The sequence below is a fragment of the Poecile atricapillus genome, chromosome 2, assembly GCF_030490865.1.
Source record: "Poecile atricapillus isolate bPoeAtr1 chromosome 2, bPoeAtr1.hap1, whole genome shotgun sequence".
NCBI classification, from domain to species: Eukaryota; Metazoa; Chordata; class Aves; order Passeriformes; family Paridae; genus Poecile; species Poecile atricapillus.
Genome location: NC_081250.1, coordinates 88,870,507 through 88,891,534, shown reverse-complemented (window position 1 = coordinate 88,891,534; position 21,028 = coordinate 88,870,507). Strand labels below are relative to the sequence as shown.

Below are 21,028 nucleotides of genomic sequence, written 5' to 3'. Positions count from 1 at the left end.
TCATGGGAAATATGGAAGTTCGTCCTATGTGCAAGCCTTATTGGGAATGCGGAAGTTCATCCTGGGCAGCAGCAGCTAAATTACCCAATGGGTTGGGAGGGAGTAAGGGATGGGGATACAAATGCAAAGATAAAACAAGTACGAACTTCTTGAGAGTGGGCCCTTTTGGGGCTTGCAACACCAAACAATAAAACAAATACGAACTTCTTAACAGCGAACCCTTTTGGGACTTAGAACAGCAAAACCCCTTATCCAGGGACCTAAACTGGGATTGAAACAAGAACATATAATTTGAACACTGGGATTTTTTGTAATTTATAACAGGAGGACACAATTCTGAAGCCCTGTTCTGGTTTAAGCAAATAGACTAACAACCTGCTTGTTTTTAATATGGAGCTAGCTTAGCTGATGAGTGTAGTAGCAAAGGACTGCCCACTGTGGGCCAGGAGAAATTTTTTAGACCTCTTATCTTATGAGTGTGGTTTTTGCTGAAGTCCTCACTCACACTTTTCATTCCACAGTCTTTGAATTTATACATAGTTCCTCTTGGTAATGTGGTCATTTGATTTTACGTATTTTTCCCTGAAAGATCAAATTTATACTGAACAGAAATTTATGCTTCACTTATTCTTACACCCCCAAAATTGATCTTCACTATTTGTTCCTGGACTTTTTGCTGGATGATACAAGGAAATCAAGGGCTCTAAATGTCTGTGGAGAACCTTGTGTGAAGAACTTCCAAACTTCCACTGGAGAAGAACTTTACCACTGGTTTGCAGTAGCAGCCTTGCTTCTTTGCCAGAAAAAGCAGCAGAGAGAAGTACTGGTACATTTGCCAAACAAGGCGTTAACGTGGTCTTGTCATTGGGAAGGAATGATGGCCAGGAATTCTTCTGCAGGGCCTTAACAGTGGGGATAATTGATTTTTGGTCTCTGTCATTGGGTGTTCATTGTGTATACCAGTTCTCATGTGAGTGTTTTATTATTACTATGGTTGGAAGTTCAACCCAAGGATCCAGCTGCCAGAAGCTCATAAAGAATTATTTCTGTGTAATGAAATGAGTTTTAAGGGAACAGGGTGAAGAAAAGGGTTACTCTTTGGTTTTTGGTTTGAACTTAGTTTATCTTCTAGTGCTTTTGGAAACACATAAAATAATATAAAAGACTTTCTGTATAGTTCTGCACAATTCATTTGATATATTTTGGAGAGCATATCAAGTCACTGTTTTGTCCTAGATTTCATATGACGCCCATTATTTCAGGTCACAGAGCAAGAAGTAGAACTCACTATAAAATAATTTTTAAACATTTTTAAAAGACTGTGGCTGTTTTATGGGAAGAAAAGGAAGGAAAAAAGCAGGAGCATGCTACTAGAATATTTAGGTAATGACCATTATTCTAAACAATTATTATGATTCTTTAAATATTGTTTTTTCCATTGTGTTTTCATCTCAAGTGGGAATTCTTGTTCCTACACAAAACTGCCTCTTTCCTACACAAATGTGAACGTTTCTGTGAAATTTTCTGGAAAACCAACAAAAGCATTTTCCAGTAATAGAAGAATGGGGAATATGTTCTCTTTCAACTCTTCTCTCATTTGATCAATTGCATCAGAGAGAAAGGGAAAAAAGAAAAAGACTGAAAGATGGTCATATCTTCACTAGGGAGGTGTGAATGCTGATTTCTGTCTGAGCAAGTTGCAGTTATTTGCAGACAGGCGTGAATATGAATCACTTGTGATGTATATTTCATCCAAAGACAGAGAGACAGGCTGCAGTAGGTTATTTGTACGAAGCTGGGCTACCTCTGGCTCGTGCCCACAAATAAGACTTCAGCCGGTCTCGCACAGCCCATTAAAGTTGTCCATGGAAATAACATCACTGAGTGCAGTCAATATTTAATCCTGCCTCAGTGATGCAGAGTAAAGCTATGGTAGGTAGGACTGTAAGGATGAAGGGGAGTGCTGATTGATCCCTTTACTGCAGTCTCATTTAACACAGGAGTTGGCAAATGATGAAATTTGATGGCATGCAGTTTTTATTTATATTTTTTTCTGTAGCTGTGAAGAATACATAGTCTTGTGTTTGTAAGAAATCAAATAGTATGTAATTTCTTAATAAATGTGAAATCATTGCTTTCTTTTGTGATCCTTTCTTTCTCAGTACCAGTAAGCTGTAAACTAAAAGCTGCAAGTAGGCATTCATGTACATAGAACAGTGTCAGTGCATAATGACACTGAATAATAACCTTATCCACCTAAAGAGCTTTTGTGGAGTTGGTATAGCCCTTGCTGAGGAGTACAGCAAGCAAAGAGAGTGTGTGGTATTCTCTGTAAAGGGTTTTGATGTTCTGCCTGCTTTGCTGTAGGTAATAATGCATGCAGTGAGAGCAAATAATGCAAGCCAATAGCACATGGAAAAAATAGTGGGAACTTATTATGGATAAATGTATTTGCCATTTCATGGTTTGCCTTTTGTAATGAGTCCATCAAGTCAAACACTCAAATACATTAATTAAACATTTTCCCACGGAACTCAGTAACTGGATAGCAGTCCTTAGAATATTGGTACCATTATCCAGGTTGGTCGCAGCCCAATGTGGAGCAGCATTTAGCAGTTGGGTCAAGCTGTGATTACTCAAATTGATGAATTTGGTGGACTGGCAGAATGTGCCCCATGGCTGTGGGCTGACTGCTGCGTTACTTCACCAGGCCTGCAGCAATTAAGTCAAATCATGCTGAGGAACAGTGTCTCCTTTAACTGCATAGTAACTATTCAGGCTTTAAGCATCTATGGCCTTGTCCATCAAGCACTATGCTTTTGTGGTCTTTTGAAGAGCTCCTTGGCCCTAAGCAAGGGAAATAAAACATTACCTTGTCTAGCAGAACAGGACTGTTTAGATGAGGGGCATGTTTTTATTGAGAAAACATACCCTGATGTGATAGCTTTTGTCTAAATCAATGCCAAAAAGGAGCTAAAGGTGCAGGTAAAAATATTCATTTAATGTTTAATCTAGAAAATATCCAGCAAAGGCAAATCTCAAGCCATATTTGTAGGATTTTTTTTTTTAAATGCACTTCATTAATGGTTTTGCATAATGAGGATCTTTATCTGTCTGTCCATACAGTGTGTAGACATATCATGCCTGATGTCAGGAACTTCAGGCACTTTTTGAAAGGCTATGTGCTACATATGTACTAAATTACATATACATATTACATGATTCTGAGGTACCTGATGTGATCCTACCTGTTAAAACCTCTCTGTGTTCAAGTAATATCACACTTGTCTACAACCTCTGTAGAGCCCACCTTTCCCTATTTTGTCATTTGTTTTTTCTCCTGCATATGTTTTGGTATATGGAAATGTGATATTTATCTTTTGACAGATAATGTTTAATTTTGCCTTCAGCTTGTTTTTATATCATCTATTTCATACTGGTTTTGTTAATATTGCCATACTTAAGATATATATTCTCTCCCCAGGGCATTTTCTGTATCTGCTTTCCAAGTAATACTGTGCATATAATCCTACTGAATTGCAATTATATCCACCAATCAAAATTCATGACTCTGTAGAGTTGCTGCCTTGTAACTACACATTTCATTCTTTATTATGAGACTTTTGGCAATATAACTGGCAGCCTATAATCAGCTGGAGTGCAGGAATTTTGAAGTGTCAGGGCTGTGAGAAATAATCTCTGAAGTTCAAGTTGGCTTGTTTTGGTGACTGTAGTAGAATCACAGAATAACAAAAGGTTAAGGAGGTGAACACAGCATGTCCAGATGGTGCGTAGGTAAATTGGTTATTTTTGGAAGTGATACTTAGACAAAGTTCAGAAATGTGTGGCACCAGGAACAATTTCGAGGATTACAAGAATGTGTTACATGATACCAAAGTAGTAATCATTCAGCCAGAGAGGAGCAGTGTGACTAGACATGGGTTTATGGGTGGGTTGTGAAGTAGGAGACAGCTTAGTCACCAGGCCATTGCAGGAAGCGCCTCCAGGTTGCCTGTGCTTCCCCTCTAGACTGTCCTCTGGGTGGTGGACCTTTACACAGCTTAGCAGTTACTAAAAGATTTAATAAAGCTCTAACTGCCTTGTTCAGCTTTCAGTTCATCAAATTATGTCTTTCAGTTTCTCCTAAGTCAGGTGGAGTCACATTTTAGGCAAGTGTGCTTTTTTCAGAAGCAGATATTTGGCTTGCGAAGATTAATCTGGTAGTTTCTCTTTGCCTTGTATGTTTGGCAGGTTCTCAGACTTTTGTGCAGTTGAATGTTTTCACTTGGCCTTAAACTCTAATATTGAAATGCTCCAAACGGAACTATCTTTTTTTCTGTTCAGAGATAGAAATGTTCAGTTAAACTGGATGGTCCCCTGGCATTTATGAGGCTGTATGTAGGTGTGCACTCATGAAGTTTTACAAAGGGTCAAGAGCACACAGAGATGGTAAACGCTTTGTTAAGAGGTGAACTGTAGGATGAAAGGAGATCAGAGAGCTGGGCTGGGATTTTTTCAGCAGGACAGACTGGCCTGTATTGGTTCCCAAAGAGTTCCCTATTTAAAATTAATCTGCAAGGATATTAGCATATGAATATTGAAGCTTATGAACCGATACTCTGGCTGAATAACTCTACATAACTAATGCCAACACATAGAATGGTTTTTGATACTTGTATTAAAAAAACCCTACTTCTGAAATACGATTTTATCAAATAGTTGGTATATTATTAGACCGGTGAAGTCAGTTACACACTCCAAACATTATAGTATGTAAATTAAACTAAAAGTTAATTTTACATTTTCCCTGAGCAATGAAACTATGTCCTGATGGATATTGCATTTTAATGTTCTTTTGGTTGATCATGTTATATTTTCTTCCTCTTGTTATTTCCCATAAACAGTGTCATTTCATAGTGCTGACAGCCTATATACTAAATACCACAGTGAAACAATGGAGCTGTATTGTCCTCCATATACTGACAAATCTCTTTGCTTAATGTGTGTTCAATAAAGATAAAATAGCAAATGTTATTAATCCAGGGGAAAAACACAATGAAAGTTATTAATGTGTTTTTCAATGGTGTTATACATGTGCCACTTTTTTTTTCTCTTCTTTAAAAATACAATTTTGTTGAAATAAGACAGCAAGGAAAAACTACATCATAAAAGTGCAATAGCAATGAAGTTATTTGTTTCAGGGCAGCCTCAAAAGACAAGAGAGCCCATTTCTTTTTTGGGCAGTGGGAGAGAGTATTAAATGCAGTTCTCTGTTTTCAATTAAACGCTAGCATTAAATATAAAATAAAAGTTTAAGAATTATTAATTTTTCCTTCCTCAGCCAAATTTCCTCACAGATTTTAAAAGTATTATACCCAGAGGAGGAGTTTAAAAAATGACTAGCTGGTTTTTATACTTCCATTTCACAGAACTGCAGTATTGTTCTTCATCATGAGCTACATAAGGAATCAAATTTGAAAAAACAGTTAAGGGGCCTTTACCTGGAGGTCATTTAGTCCACATTGTCTCACAGGAGTGTTGGGCAGGCTGGGGAAGTGCCTGTCCCTTGTCAGTGGATGGTTTGTGTTTGAGGAGCCACAGCTCGTTGCCTGGTTTTTGCTCATGCTGTAGGGCTATGTAAGGGCTTCAGTGTTGTCTCTATCCTTTGGGCTGGAAAGGTCAAAACACAGCAGCTGCTCCCAGAGGAGCATCACCTGGCTGTGCTCCTGGTGCTAGTGAGAGCCAAATGGCAGCTCTGTGGAGGATTTGTTGGAAGAGTGTTGGCCAGGGTGGTTCCCTCCTGGACAGCAGTTCTTCCGCCTGTGTCTGGCTCAGGGCTGCCTCTTCCCATTCTCAGCCCTAGTCCTGCCTTTCCCACCTCTCCCAGCTGTAGTCAGTGACCGTGGGCTCCCTGTCACCCTGACTGCTGCTGTTGGAGCTGGTGGAGGTTGTAGCTGTTGCCCCATGCTTTAGCTCCATCTCAGGGTCTGCCTGAGCTTTTGGTGCCAAGCTGCAGGTCCTGGGGTGGCCATGGTGGCCATATGTCCTGCTGGAGGCAAAGCTGCTGTCCTCTGGCTGGCAGAAGCTGTGCCACAGCCCTGGGCAGGGGCCTGGCTGTGTCCTGCCTTGGGCAGTGTGCCTCTCTCCTTCCAAAGCCCTGCATTCCTGCTGAGAGCTGAGCAGCTGTCAGCTGAGCAGGACAGACCTCTATACCCATTTTGACCCCTGAGTGTTGCTTCATACTGCCTGGGACAAACTTCTGAGGATTCTTATTTTTTAGAAAAGGTAAATACCTAAAAAAGGCGTACAGCTAATAAGTTCACCTTGGTTTTGTCCATGCTCTGTCCTTGAAGCACCTTAAAATACTTGACTAACTGCAAGCCATCATTAAGAATTCTGCTTCTGCTAGGCATGTAAGTGAGGAAATCTTAAGGCAGGAGAGGATTCTTCTCTTTTGAAAATAAGGGGTGGGTGTCTGGATTGGTTTTATTATTAGCACTGCCGCACTGGATCACTGCTTCAGTAACATAATATATAATATATATTTCCAAGTGTCAAGGCTTCTCGTTTAAAGCTTAACTCAATTTTAAATCCATGTGGAAAGGGAAGACCTTTAAAATACTTAATAAATTCTAATCTTAATCATATTCATCATTATTAAAATTTGAAATAGGTTGAAATACTTAAGGTAAGTGAAATGAAAAAAACTAATAAAGAGCATGAAACACACTGGAGAAATGGAAGAATAATTGCTAAAGATTAAGAAATCTAAAATGGCCAAACATGAAAAAGCCTTCATTTCCAATAAGCATTTATTTAAAAGTTTTGCAATACCTTAATAATATTAAAAAAAAATTAAAAAATGAATTGAATATTAAGTGCAACAGAGGGGCAAGACATGATTAAATACACTAAAACTTATATTAGTTCTTTCAGCTTCAGGTGTGATTTAGGTCTTGTCAGTTCTTGAGAGAGTTGTGTCACCTTTCAGCAGGGAGACAACATCTCTACTGGTGTTGCTGATAATAATAACTGTTAGCATTGTGGTAATACTAGTTTTCATAATGTCGTGCCTAGAAGTGGCAAGGTACTATGGTGAAGACATCAGCTTGCTCAGTTTTATACAGGCCAAACATAAAACTTTTCTCTTCCAAAAGGTTGTGTAACCTAAGCATGAAAGGAAGGACCTCTTTAGTTTTAATTAAAAGTTATACAGAGGTAATAAAAAAATTTGCCTCCTATTTAATCTTTTTGGTTTTTTTTATTTTCTGCTGGTGAATGAAAAGGAGTATTTGAATGGTGCACTTCACAATGTAAGAAAATGGCATTAAATCTTTCAAAAATTGAAACTAGTAATTTTATTTGTACTTTAGGGATTACTTACCTTGACCATGCTGGTTCAGCACTTTTCCCGGAGAGCCTGCTTAAAGCTTTTACTGATGACCTCAGAAACAACGTTTATGGTAAGTGCAAAGCAACATTCCCATGAGTCTTCTCAAGTTTCCATCTAAATTATTCAAAACTGAGCTTCTTGGAAGAGACATTCTGCAGGATTTTTAATTCTGTTGTAGAATAGTTAGAAGTCCAGTGCTTTTACAAAGGAGGCAGAGGCCCTTTGTGTCACCTCTAGCTTCATTATTTGGTGGCCAAGCACCTGTTGATGTTGGTGAAGAAGAAAAATCAAAGCAAACATGGCTCTGTTGTGTGACTTTGTTAGGGCACCAGGCTTGGGATAAAGAAATACATTTTAGCTATAAGCACTGTTCATTCCTTGTAGTTTTTTCCACACAAAAATGCAAACTCAGTTTCTTATCCAAGGACTGGAATCCAGAGCTACCTTCCTTCTCAGACAGAGTTGTCACAAAGAGCTTATGCTGTGACTCACTGTAAGCATTTTATGCAGAAGAAAGAGCATAGCTCAAAGATCCCAAGTGAACTTAGGCACAGAATAGGTGCTATTAGACTTTGGTGCCTACTCAGAAAAAGGATAGGTATTGCCAAAGCAATCCTGTGCAAAGGAATGTGAGTAAAAATATCTACAGAATTGCATAGTATCTGGGTGATCTATTACAGCACTGCTTGCAAGTACTTCATCCCCAGATTCTCTAATTCTAATTCTCTAAACCTCTAATTTCTTTCTAATGTTATTATCTGGCCGAGAATCACGCACCAAGTGTGATTTTACACAGTCAGCAGCATCCCTTGTTAAAGAAATATTGTTACTGTGTGAGACAATTTACATTAGAGTGAGTCATGCTCAACCAGAAAAAAAAATACTGCACAATATTATGCTGTGAGTAGTCCCACTAAAGCAATCAAATTTCCTTTGTTGTGAGTCACGTGTCCTTTTTGCTAGTTTTGTGTCTTTCTTGGGCTCCCTGATACATGGAATGAAGGGATTCCTTGCTTGGGAACTAGGTACCACTGCGTACAAGAAAACGCTTGTTCACTCCAGCACTGGCACACATGTGCTTATCACCTGGGCAAGCCACTTGAGCGTTTTGGGTAGTTTTCATTTTCAATGTGCCATTATGTTATTTCCTCCTATTATTTTTTCCTGAATGCTGGCAAGGGTGGGATCCAGAGGAGAAATTTAAGTTCCATTACAAAGTAAGTGTTATTCTTGATAGGGATAAGGGCTTTTTACTGTTATAAGAAAATACATAGATTTGATTACATTCAAGATCTCCTATTCAAGTGCATGCCAGTGATATGAAAATTAATGTTCTGTCACCACAGACATTGTAAAGTGAAATGTATGAGCTCTGATCTTAGTTATTTCAAACAGCATTGGGCTCAACCCTTTTAATAAGTACCATCTGTGGTAGAAAAAAATTAATTTGTGAATCAATTGAGTTCTTGTGAATAGAAATAGTACTGCCAGTTTGGAGCAGATTTGCACAGTACCTATAATGCTATAGGAGAACAAATTGTATCTTTTTATTGGTGTTTTCATCTAAAATGATAAGAGCTCCAGCATGCCCATTTTTTTTTTTTCAGTTACATCTCATGCTCTAAGGACAGTAAATGCTGACAGTAATAGGAGGAGTTAATTTAACAAAGATGTGTATGAAGGGGGAGTTTGACTTGCAGCTTTTTTTATGTTCTTGGTGATAATCCGCAGGCCCAAAGAACTACAGTTTAGCTGTTGCATGTGAAAATGGGGGAAAATAATATAAGTAAGAGATAGTCTCACTTCTAAATTGAAAATATTTGAATTGGAAATTACAGAAATGCAACATCAGACGTGAAAAGTCTGAGTAGTTGTTTTGGGTTTGAGCTGTAAAGTTATTATTTTCAACACCTTCACTCAACAACTTTCAGCAGGGTAACTTTTAAATTTTGAAAAGAGTAGCTAATATTGGAGCCTACTGCAAATACTGTGTTAGTATAACAATTTTTTCATTATCCCCTTTCCAAACTGTTTTGGCATGTTCTCTAAGTATTTGCTTATAGGAAAGTGTGGTGTGCCTGGGTGAATATTGCTGTTATCTTTATTGCTCAAGAAGATAAAATCATTCTGTCTTAATTGTTATATATGTTTCTGCTGAGCTGGGCTAAGGCGGCTACTAATTTCACAATAAAATTTATATTACAATGAATTATTTGAATTTCAGACACTAAAAATCCAAGGATTAGTTCTTCTGTCTAGTCATGATTGTCAAAAGATCCTATCTTTTGCTTTTTAGCTACTGCACAAATACCTTTATGAATGTGCAACCTGTCTACAGTTTTTCTGGTAGGTTTGTGCATGTGCAGTTTCGTTTCCTTTTTAGGGGAACTGCCTAAGTATTAGTAAGAGATCCAGCTGAAGTTTCTAGGTCTATCATAATTGCTTTACCCTGTTGTATCTCCCTTCTCTTGACTAAGGGGCTTCAGGGAAATGCTGTGAAGTATGCATTGAATATCATCTTTTAGGCCTGCTTAATGTCATACTTTGATAAAAGATAAATTTAATAGCAAAATTGTGATTAATGATTGATTTCTGTATCTCTGTTGTCTCCTAGGCAACCCTCATAGTCAGAATATCAGCAGCAAGTTGACATATGACACAATCGAGCATGTTCGATACAGGTAGAATAATCTTTTTTTCAGATGTTGTATGATTCACTTGGTAGTTTTCATTTCGGTTAGGCCTGCACTGTTTTGATGTCTTTGATGTGATACCATTTTCCAAGGGTTGTCTTTCATACCTAAAGAAAACAGCTCACTTTTAAAACACAAGGTATTTTGGCAGTCAAGTCTTAGATCGTATGAATTATTTTTCTCCCAAATGCTTGAATCTTCAAAGTCCTGTAGTTAATTTAGTGCTGTAATACAAGTCCACAGTTTTAATTAAGATATAGGACTTGGAATTTCAGAAGTGATTATTAGTAAAATGGTATGGTAAGATATTAATGTGGGACTAGGTACAAAGACATGGTTAAAATACAGATAAAATGAAATAGGGTGTAATGGCTTGTGAGAATTTACAAAAAGCTTATGGGAATGTGTACATTGTTTTACCTCAGGTACTTATTTCCATTGGACTAATAAAATACCTTTTAAAGCAGTTTTACTATAACTTTTAATGGTAGAAAGAAACAAAAAGGATAAAATTGAGTGTTGGGACTTCTGGGTATGGGAAAGAAAATGACCTGATTCTCTAAATAAAGTAGTCCCTTGAAAGTTCAGGATGGAGTGTGCTGAAGGTACACTTCTTGCCATTGATCTGTCATGATTTATGTCATGACGAAATACACAACTTGGGCACTTGGTTATTGGTTTTAGGGATTTGTTTCAGAAAACTCTTGCTATTTTATAAAATACACTTTAATCACAGAATATGGATGCTTTGAGTTTATTTGCCTGATTTTAATGACACTAGTAAGGCAAGTAAAGAATGTAATGTATTCCTGTTTTATCTTCTTCCTTGAAAGTAAATATTTCTCCAAAACACATCACAGAATTCAAATCAATAGCATTGTAGTGTTCGTAGTTGTAATGGAGAAAATCTGTTTTATACCTTTTTGCTGCCTTTTCTCTGACTGTTTTTATGGGAGTGTAAAAAACCCCAAGTTTTCTAGTTGGGTGCTGCTGCTGGCTATAATCTGTTTCCCCCTTCCCATCACCAGCTTTCTGGAGAAAGCATTTCTGCCACAACCCGCTCTTAATGCTGTGCAGGATGACAACCTACTAATGTATGGTCAAAAGAAATGAAAGAGACTACCCATGAGGAATAGCTGTCTTCAAAAGCAGACATTTATAGCCAGTTACAGCAATACCCACAGTCTGCAGAGTCTTCTGAGCAGACCTGTGTGCTCACATGCAGAGTTAGCATTCTGATTTCCATTTACTCAGTGCTGTTGCAATGTTGCTGTTTCACAGTTCTGCTTATGAAGGCACAGTAGGAAGTGTAACTGTTTTTAGAGTAATTATTATTGTACTGTGTGTTCTTCATTGTTAAGGAATAAGGAAATAGGCTTTCACTGAGTAAAAACCTAGATTACTTTAAGAGAACTTACATCTTCAGAATGGTTTTTTTGATCCTGCTTTTAAAAAGCTTGAGACTTTCCTAAGGGCAGAATGGGAGATGATAAGAACATACCAGTGTTAGTATTTTAGGGTTTATTGTGTATTTTGTTTTTTTTAAAGTGCACTCTGCATCTAAGTGAAGATTTTTGGTATTACACCTGATAGAATTTTTCATCTGTCCCTAAAGAAATGCAGCCATTTTTAAGATCCCAATAAAAATTTAAAAAGCATAGTCATCAAAAAGGCATAGTCATAAAAATTCGGTAAGAAAATGCCCCAAACCTACTGTCAATAAGTCAGCTATCCAAAATGCAATAAAAGTATATTAAAAATCTATACTTCTATGCCATTGCAGCAATCAAAATAAGCAGTATGACAAGACAGGGAGACAGGCAGCTCTGTCCTGCATCTGAGAGCATAGATTGGATTTCCTCAGTGAAAAAATTATTCAGTAGGTAGTTTTAGAAATCTTAAAATGAGTTGCTGGCTTGTAATTCGGCTTTTGGCACATGGCTGCAGTCAGAAGTAGAGGTTGTCTTTTTTTCAGTGTTTGCCTCCGAGACAATACTATTTTATTTTTTTGAATTATATTTTAAATTTGATTTTCTGATGTGATGGCACAATCAGCTAATTAAAAATTAACACAAAACTTAATTTCAGATTTATATTTGCTGATATGGGTGACAGCAGCATCAGAATAGGATTTCCTAATCTGTCAGTGTACACTGTTTAATGGTACAAAGCTGAATAATTTGGTTTTACCTTCATATCTGCTTGACAGAGAGAAACCAATTTTAGAATGTGGCTTCACAAGAGAATAACATAATTAATTAAATAATTGAATCAGTGCATGTTTTCTCTGATTTAAAAAATTATAATAAAATGCTTTACCTCTAGACCAACTCAAGTGCAAGAAGATTAGAAATAACTATTTTATTCTTAAAAACATTGCTTCTCTTTTCTTAACGTGGACTGCTGAGTGATTTTAAACATTGTGCATAGTTCAACATTAACCATGAGTGATGATGAAAAGAGGAAGCAAGAAATGTAATAAACCTTACTGAAATGTATAAAATGTACACATCAAAAGATTATAGATCCTTTTTTATTACTTTACTTATGGATGTATAGCACTGCCATTGCTCGACTTCCACACAGCTAGACAGCAGGGATACAATATCTCCTTATGATGCTGCAGTTAATGTAACTCAGAAATTAATTACACTGAGTATTAAATAACCCTTTTCCCATACACAAGCATTTTAAAATACTAGATTTCTGAATATTTTCAAACATTGTCCTTGTGGATCTTGCACTTGCAATATGAAATAGTGCAGCAATGTCTTCTAACCTGAACCAGAATGATGTTGCTTACAATTTTTGGTATGTTTAAGGTATATAACAGGATACTTTTTCATTTAAACACAGTGTTGTAATAGAGTTTTGATGTTCATCCTTGAACTTTCAAGTCCTATGAAGTTTTAAACTGAATCATACTTTGGGAATTCAAATACACATTAAAAAAAAAGGCCAGAAATTTCAGTTATGATTTTGGTACCAAGCATCTCCTAGACTGTGGCAATATATGTATTACAGAATTTTTTCACTGAAGCTAAAAGGACTGGGCATTGAGCTAAATGGGATCAAGTTAAAATATAGACCCAAAACATGTATTTCTATAAAGACTTCTCTCAAAATATCCTAAGTGAACTGTAAGAGGAGATTAATCTCTGTGGCCAGTGCCTACAATCAAAAAGAGGTACAGTGGACATGTACAAAATAACTGTAAATGGCTCAGTGTTTTAAAAATGTATTTCTTTCTGTGGTAAAATACACAGGTGGTACCAGATTACGCTAAGGAAGCAGTCTCATAAATGCTGTTTATAATTCCATTTGCATTGTATTTTTAGAGAACATTTCATCATAACAAAATACAACTTTACATTCCTTCTGCAAGCATCATACCTTGCTTATGAAATAAGTTTCCATTGCACTTAAGTTAACACATTTTGAAATGGCATTCTGTGCATGATAGGGATTTTTTCTTAATTCCCAGGTTTAAGCAGTTCTGTGTCTGAAAACAGTAATGTCGGAACTGATACATACATGAAAATGGGTTGACCTTTCCTACACAGTAAGAAGTAGTAGATACAGTATTTGCTTAGTATTGATTTGTTCTTTGCAAAGGTCATTGACAGGAGACCGTATGGATGAGTGACATCTGAGTGCTGTATCCTGACCTCCTTAATGGCACCCATCAACTTGAAAACCTTGTTTCCAGTCTCAAGTTCAGCCCTTTTGCATACTTGTTTTAGAGCATCATTTGAAATCACTGCTTTTCCTGATCCCACTGCTCAGTGGGACAACTCTGAAATACCACAGTCAGTGAAGTCCAGCAAAAGGTCACTGTGCTCACTGCAAATGAGAGAGGGATTAGAAGACAATTAGGAATAATGGATAGATTTTTTGGAAGAGCTTAGGCAAGAGGGGTGATCCCTTCCTTGTGGTTCATGAAATTGTTTAGGCATGCAATTAAACAATCCCAGTGTGCCCCCAGTGAGTGGCTGATGACCCCACTCTGGGCTCTGTCATGTGCTGAGTGACAGCACAGTGGGGGCTTTGGTGCAGATGCTCCTTGTTTCTCTCTCACCTGCACCTAGCCTTTTGTGCTAAGAACTCCATTTTATAAACAACTGCTTCTGAGTCAATCAGTCAATTTTTGGTGGGTTTACTCTTTGCAGTCCCATGCAAGGTAGTAAAAAGCTTCTGGTTAGGGTAACTGATACTGTCATTTTTGAATTTTGAAATCAGGAGACTGTTTTAAGAACAAGTAAAATAATTTTGTTTTACTTTAGAACTTTGCTCCTGGACTTTCAGCTCTAACTCAATAAATTAATTAATCATTAACTTGATGAGCTGAAGCTTTAGAAAGGAATTTGCTAATGCCTTTTGTTACTCTTCTGGTAGTTGGCTTTATACATTCATATGTATGGAGAGTAGTAAACAAAATTGGTACATACACTGTCATGCTCTCTGAATTCGCTGCATAGAGTCAAATCTGGAATGCTTCATTTATTGAAAGAAATATTTCAGTAAAATAAATTAAAAGCTGGAGGTCAAGATTGCTGGTTTATGAACAAAATGGATGAAATGCTCCTGGGAAATTCTGATTTTTATTAGTATGGGCGGCTAGGATGTTTTGCATAGAGGTCTGAAAAAGATTGGATACAACCTTTAATTTTTTTTTGCTTTCTGATTCAGAAAAAAACCCTCAGGACTCTGCTTTTATAATATGTCTGTGACAAAAAAAGCTATGCAGACTAAGTTTAAATGCTGTGATCTTTCTGTGCCATTGCTCTCTAGATAACATTCAGAGTAGAGAGAGTGGTACAGGCTTACTTGGATTCAGGCCACCAGTTTAGTTCACATTTTTTTAAATGCATGCAGCCTTGCTGCTTCCTCAGCCGCTTTTTTGGCAGGGACCCAATGGCCTCTGTGCCCATGGGGAGGTCTAAGAAAGGGCACATGAGCTGATGAATGAGATAGTCCAACTGGAACAAAACACTGATAAAAATAGTGAAATCTCTCCAATGCAAATTCCTTTTTTTCCATTTTCTCTGTCTCTTTGTCTTTTTCAGGATTTATATGGAAGCTTTTTTCCCCCTCCCAAGGCTGTACAATACTTTCAGAGGAAATGTAGTGTTCTTCCCTCTTCTGGGTTTGCAGCTGCTTTTCCTAAGCAGCATTATGAGACACCAGTGGGTGACGTTTCTGGTGACGTTTGTGTTGCCTTGGATGTTGAAGGAGCAGTAACATTGTCCTGCCTGGCTGCTGGGAACACTAGCAGTTCCTTTGCCAACTCCAGGGGAGCCTGACAACTTCATTACTGGCTTACATGATTATTTGTATTTCAAGTAAGGCTTTTGGAAGACCAGATATTTAGCACAAATATTTCTGCCATCCCCTGTGTGCACCTGTTGTGCTTGACAACTTTGTTTTGGCTTCAGTGCACTGCTGTTTCTCAGCACAAGTTATGTAGCATTGGAAAGGTGCTCCACCTGACTGAAGTCAAGAAATTTTGAAAGCCACCTACAGTTATGTATTTTGTTCAAAATTCAGCTGATTTTTTTCATATCTAATTTTTTTGAGGTCTGTGGACACTTTCTGTTTTGCTCCATCTGAAACTGACTCAGTGATCCCACAGCAAGAAAGTACATGAGTGAATAATTTTAACTTATGCTGTTCATACCTTATGTCATATTTAAAATCATAAATTTTGGAAATACTAATTCATCTACTTTATTAAAACACTGAGATAATTTATTACTGCCCCCTTTATAATAGTCTTTAATAATCTTTCTGTGAAGTTAGCAAATCCAGTATGGAGCTCCATTTTGAATCTTATTCATTTCACTTGTAAAGCAATATGTGTATTTCATTTATTGTTATAATTAAGCTGTTGAGGACACACTAAATCATTCCTAAGGGCTTCTATGGTGCCATCTGTGTCTCAATGAATCTGAAATTCCTGGTGTCATTGCTGCTGAAAGACAGACCATTTTGCATTCATCCTTTATTTTCTATCTGAGCCTCACCTTGCTGCACTTTTAACTAGAAGATTTGAGTCCTTAAAAAGTCATCATTTGCACTATGAGTTATTTTGCTCCCACCCAAAATTCTGACTGCCAGTTCTGAGTCTACTTACTGTTCTGTTCCCTCAGCACTTTGGTACTGTTCTTGTTGTACCCAGTGCATGATCCTTTGTGATCAGAATTTTTAGTACTTTAAACACTGGTATCAACTGAAGTAGTTTTATTATAAACTCCAACTAAGTGAATAGGTATTAATATTGCCTATGCTTTTATTATTATGAATGAGGGCTAACTGGTTCATTACTTACTATTTAGATTTTGAATATATATATTTTAACTACTGGTGAATTTCTCATCTTCTAAATATAGCAGTGTATTCAGGATCTTCTCCTATTTTTTTTTCCAGAAGCAGATATGATGTGCAAGTAGTAGTAACTTTGGGATAGGTGCTTCTTCAGTGTTTGAGTGATTTCATCACATTTCTTTTTACTCTCATTTCTCATGTAACCTTAGAATTATCTTCTGTCCTTGTTACATCAAGTGTAACTGTGGCTGCCTTCTCTTCTGTGATAATGCCAATTTCCTCTCTGCATTGTTCCAGACTATCTGTAGCTCATCTTGTCTTCTAATAGACAGAGCAAATACATTTACTTTGTCAAATGATGGCACAAGCCTTCAGCACCCTAAGGAGCAGGTTGCTTACAGCAGCCATGCTAGATGCTGTAGTCCTAGCACTGTTAGGGTTGGGATTTTTTGTTTGGTTGGCTGGTTTGGTGTTCGTTTTGTTGTTATTGTTTCAATTTGCTGCCCTCTGTAACCTGCTGACCTGCTGAAATTCTCAGTTAATATCCCATGTCTCTTAGCAGTTGCTGCCTGTCTTTCCTCCCCCCAGCACTGAGACTGCCCTTGGCTGCAGGCAGGTGCCAGCTAGCTGTGTTCATTAAATATATAATGCCTGTTGCTGAGGTCATGGCTGCCCTGATGAAAGCTTTTCTATGGCAAAAGGCGGCAGCTGTATGGTTTCCAGGCTGCCCAGGGGATGTGTTAAACACCACAGTGAGCAGAGCCAGCGGAGCACTGCAGCAGGAGAAGAAACTGAGGAGGGGGAGTGTGGAAGGATGGGCAGTGACTGTCAAGGGGTGAGGGTAGCCCACCTTAACCTGGGCAGGGGTGAAATGAGTCTGTGTGTGCCCAGTAGGGGTTTTTAGGGTGCCAGGTTTCAGGACAGCCAGGTCAGAAATTTATCCCAGCTGATACAGTTCAAGAGTATGGGAATGCTCAGAACTTTCAGGGTTTTCATGTTTTGTCTCCAGCTGTTATAGAGTACTTTTCATCTACTGTTGATGATCTTTCTCCATTGGAAGAAATAGAATACTTCCTCTTACACTGGGTCTTGAGACCAGTGTCCTTTTGTTCCTACACCAAAATTTTGTGTTGCTTTTAGGCTTTTGTGGTCTGTTCCATTATTAACCCCTTCTGATGTATTTAAGTAGAGGAGACCTGTTTTCATAGCCTGAACAAGATATGCTCCTCTAGATACTGCTTCCAAAATGTGTTCTTCATCCCCAGCGCCAATCTCAATGACTCTGTATCTGGGCTTAATCCAAATTACCTTAATGTGTGTGACCAAAATAGAATGGGGTTGTTGAAGTAAATCCTGCAGCCTGGCAACTGAGGGTTTGGTAATTGAGACAGATTAAAAGATTCTTGAAATGGTGGTGTGACCTCATCAAATGTACTGGGTGCTATGAGAAGACCAAAAGTATTGTAAAGCTAAGTAAATGGCACAAGCATTTAAAACAAATAGAGGAAATCTGGTGGCCCAACATATTTCCAGAGAGAAAAAAAGCACATTTTTCTGGGAATTCTTCTAGGTTGTAATAAATTTGTTGGAACATAAGCTTACTTGTTTGTTTTTGTTATGAAATTTCATGCTAGGCTAAAAGTGACAATGTGGTCATGATAACCTGCATGATACTTGTAAGAATGGAGCAAAAATCAAAGAGGCTTGTGAGGTTTTGTACAGAGTTTTTGTTTATGGATATCACGGTGACTTAAAGGAGAGAAAATTATTTGATTACACTTGATCACTTTATACATTTAATTCTTTGAACGTAAATGCACTAACTTTAATCCTTAATTTGAAATAACAGCAAATAAGTACCTAGAACTCAGAACTTTGTCATGTATGCTGGCAGTATTAGTCAGTTCTTTCCGACTTTCACTATTCTTTCTATTGTTTCTCTGCTGATTCCATTGATTCAAATTACTTACCTGTTTTAAGCTTTATTTCTAATTTGAAGGTTTTAAGCAAAGATGGTGTCCTTGAAATTAAAGGCTGCCTTTAAGAAGCAGCATGAGTCATGGTAAGTTACAGGAATATGAAAGATAAATGAAGCAAGACTTTTAACACAACTCTCTCCTTTATATTAAGGTTAATAACAGTACTGAATCCAGGTTTAATTTGCTAGATTTTATTAGTGTATTTGGTATGTGTCAAGGCAGAAGAAAATTGCATCATTGATATTACTGAGTGCCAGCTCAATAACATGTTACAAATAATTTAGAATTTATTGCAAGCTTTGGGATGGTGAGACTGTTTAGAGGAGTGTGATGTATGTACTTTGGATTTTATGGAGACTTCTAGGCTTGTAATGAATCCAGTGATCACAGGCAATGGTTTTCAAAAGAGCTTTTCAACATTCAGGCTTTTCTCAGCCATCCACTTACCATTTCTTTTAGTTTGTCTGTTTTTACCTTTTTAAAGCTGTTTAAAATTTCAATACTTTTTTTTTTGCAAATACCTGTCATGTGATAAAAAGGAGGTTTTTTAGACACATAAAACACTTTTCAAAATCTGTCAGTGGTCACAGACCAGAGATTTCTGACTTGTGAATAAACTATGTCTGAAAATAATATTGCTTTACAGGAAGGAAAAAAAAAAAACAAAACTAACACAAAACTACAAAAAGACCAAAGATATGAACAGTACTAAAACTGACCTCTAGAATATAAGGCTGAGGCTTCTGTGCTAACAAGGGAAGCACTCTGCAGCAGAGGTGTGAGACACAAGCCTAGTTACATTTCCCCTGCTAAAAAAAAAATTTCACTGACCTGTTCCAAAATCCTGGTGCCAAAATCTTGTATGTTGTCCAAATCTGTCTTTTAAGAGCCTTGTTCTCTGGGAAGCTGGGTGTGAAACTTCCAGTTCAGTGGCTGTCCAGCTAACATGCAACAGGAGAAAGAGATATGCCTGCCAGTAAGAGCTTGTCCCAAGATGCGTATAATCTTGCTGTAAATTCATAAAAGCTGAACGTTTTTTTATTTCACACATATCTACCTTCCTGTGAAAGGTGAAAGCAAGAATCCAAACCATTCTGTTAGAAAGCATCTGCCTTTCTCATCTTGCAGAGCTCTAAAGCCTTTAGTCCCACACCAATACACTGCAAACCCTAAAGTCCCCACGTACAAGCTGTCTGGCCTTCCAAGGACCAAACAGCCCGCCACACATGAAAAACTTTATGTCAAAGTACTTAACGTGAACTCCATCAATACCCTCTACACAGTACAATGTTTTAGTGACATGCTGGAGGAAGGAACCATACTTGGTTCCTTCCCTGCCAAAGGTATTTATGGACAGTTTTGATAATTTGATTTTTATCTGCAATCATGTAACAAGACATTTACAATTACTGTTATTACAGCCTGCCTTGATAGCAGTTTGGGTGTTACCATGCTTTGAAACTGGAATGAGACTAGTTGACAGACCTCTGAAGTGTTGTGGCTGAGAGTGTATGAAGGCAGTGATTGATCCTAGAACAAAACAGACGTTCTAACTCTTCTTGGTCATGTTCCTCCTATGTAAAGAGTGTGCTAGAAGCAGTCAATTTCTGCAATATTGTCCATGACTCTGCACAAACTGCCTGTGCTTGTGATGAGCTCAATGTGTTGCAGAAGTAGGCTGAAAGGGGTTCTAAATCAGTTCAGCTGTAAGTCTGTCAGCAACAGGTTACCTCAGCAAGCAAGAAACCTAAACAGCCATGCTATTGTTCAGCTAACCAACCATGCCTAACCAAAATAGGTAGGAGCAGTGCCTCTCCTCTGTCCTACTTGGCTGAAAAAGTTGCTTAGATGAATGAGGGAGGCCTCCAGCATTCCAGGAGCACTTGTCAGCCATCTTGAGTGGATCTCATAGTAAATGGGATGCTTTGCTTGCTTTAAGTCTTCTTCTCTCTACTTTGGGTGAGGTGACACTTTCGTGCTAACCTCACATATGCATTGTCTGAAGGCAGTGCAAAAGGATAACTTTCTGTCAGTCTGTGAGAAGTCCTTGCTGTGTGGGATGTAGCCCAGTGATGAGTACAATATGCTGCTTCATTTCTGAGAGTAAAATAAACTAAGCTTGTTTACTTTATAGGCACACATACAAGCAAGATAGTTTTTCAATGCCTTGGACCATACCTGTTAAAATTTAAAATCAAGGATATGTCATGTAAGTCACAATATTGGTTCAGATACAGAAGACTTAATCTGAAAAATCACAGAACATTCACAACCCGCTGTGAGTTTATCTGACCATGTTTGCCTATTTAAACATCTAAATGGGATGAGATTGCCCTAGCAAACAGTACTGGCATTTAGCTTTTCTAATGAACTTCAGAATGAGTTTGATGAAGTATGCTTTTAGTAGAAATTGGAGTTAAGCTGCACTGTCAAAATGTGATATTATAGGTGGCATTCTTAACAATGAAGTGCAAATGAAATTCTATCTGCTTTTAATTAAATAAGCACACACTCCACTGAATTTTGGAAATTTAATTCTCTTAATCTGAAGTCTCAGGCCCTGAACAGCTATTGTAATTTGAAAGATAGTGCTGATATATTTCAAAGCTGTTTGTACTTAACAAAATACTCATGTTGTT

The 21,028-nt window shown here is 37.6% G+C and overlaps 1 protein-coding gene across 2 annotated transcripts in view; it reads left to right on the top strand.

The window, feature by feature from the left end:
• The window catches only part of MOCOS (molybdenum cofactor sulfurase), a 213,433-nt gene that overhangs the window by 20,457 nt on the left and 171,948 nt on the right, over positions 1-21,028 (top strand). For both annotated transcript variants that reach the window (XM_058830908.1, XM_058830909.1), the window contains exons 2-3: positions 7,374-7,463; positions 10,008-10,074. In XM_058830908.1, coding sequence (XP_058686891.1) covers positions 7,374-7,463; positions 10,008-10,074 — 157 coding nt within the window. The remainder of the gene's footprint in view (positions 1-7,373; positions 7,464-10,007; positions 10,075-21,028) is intronic.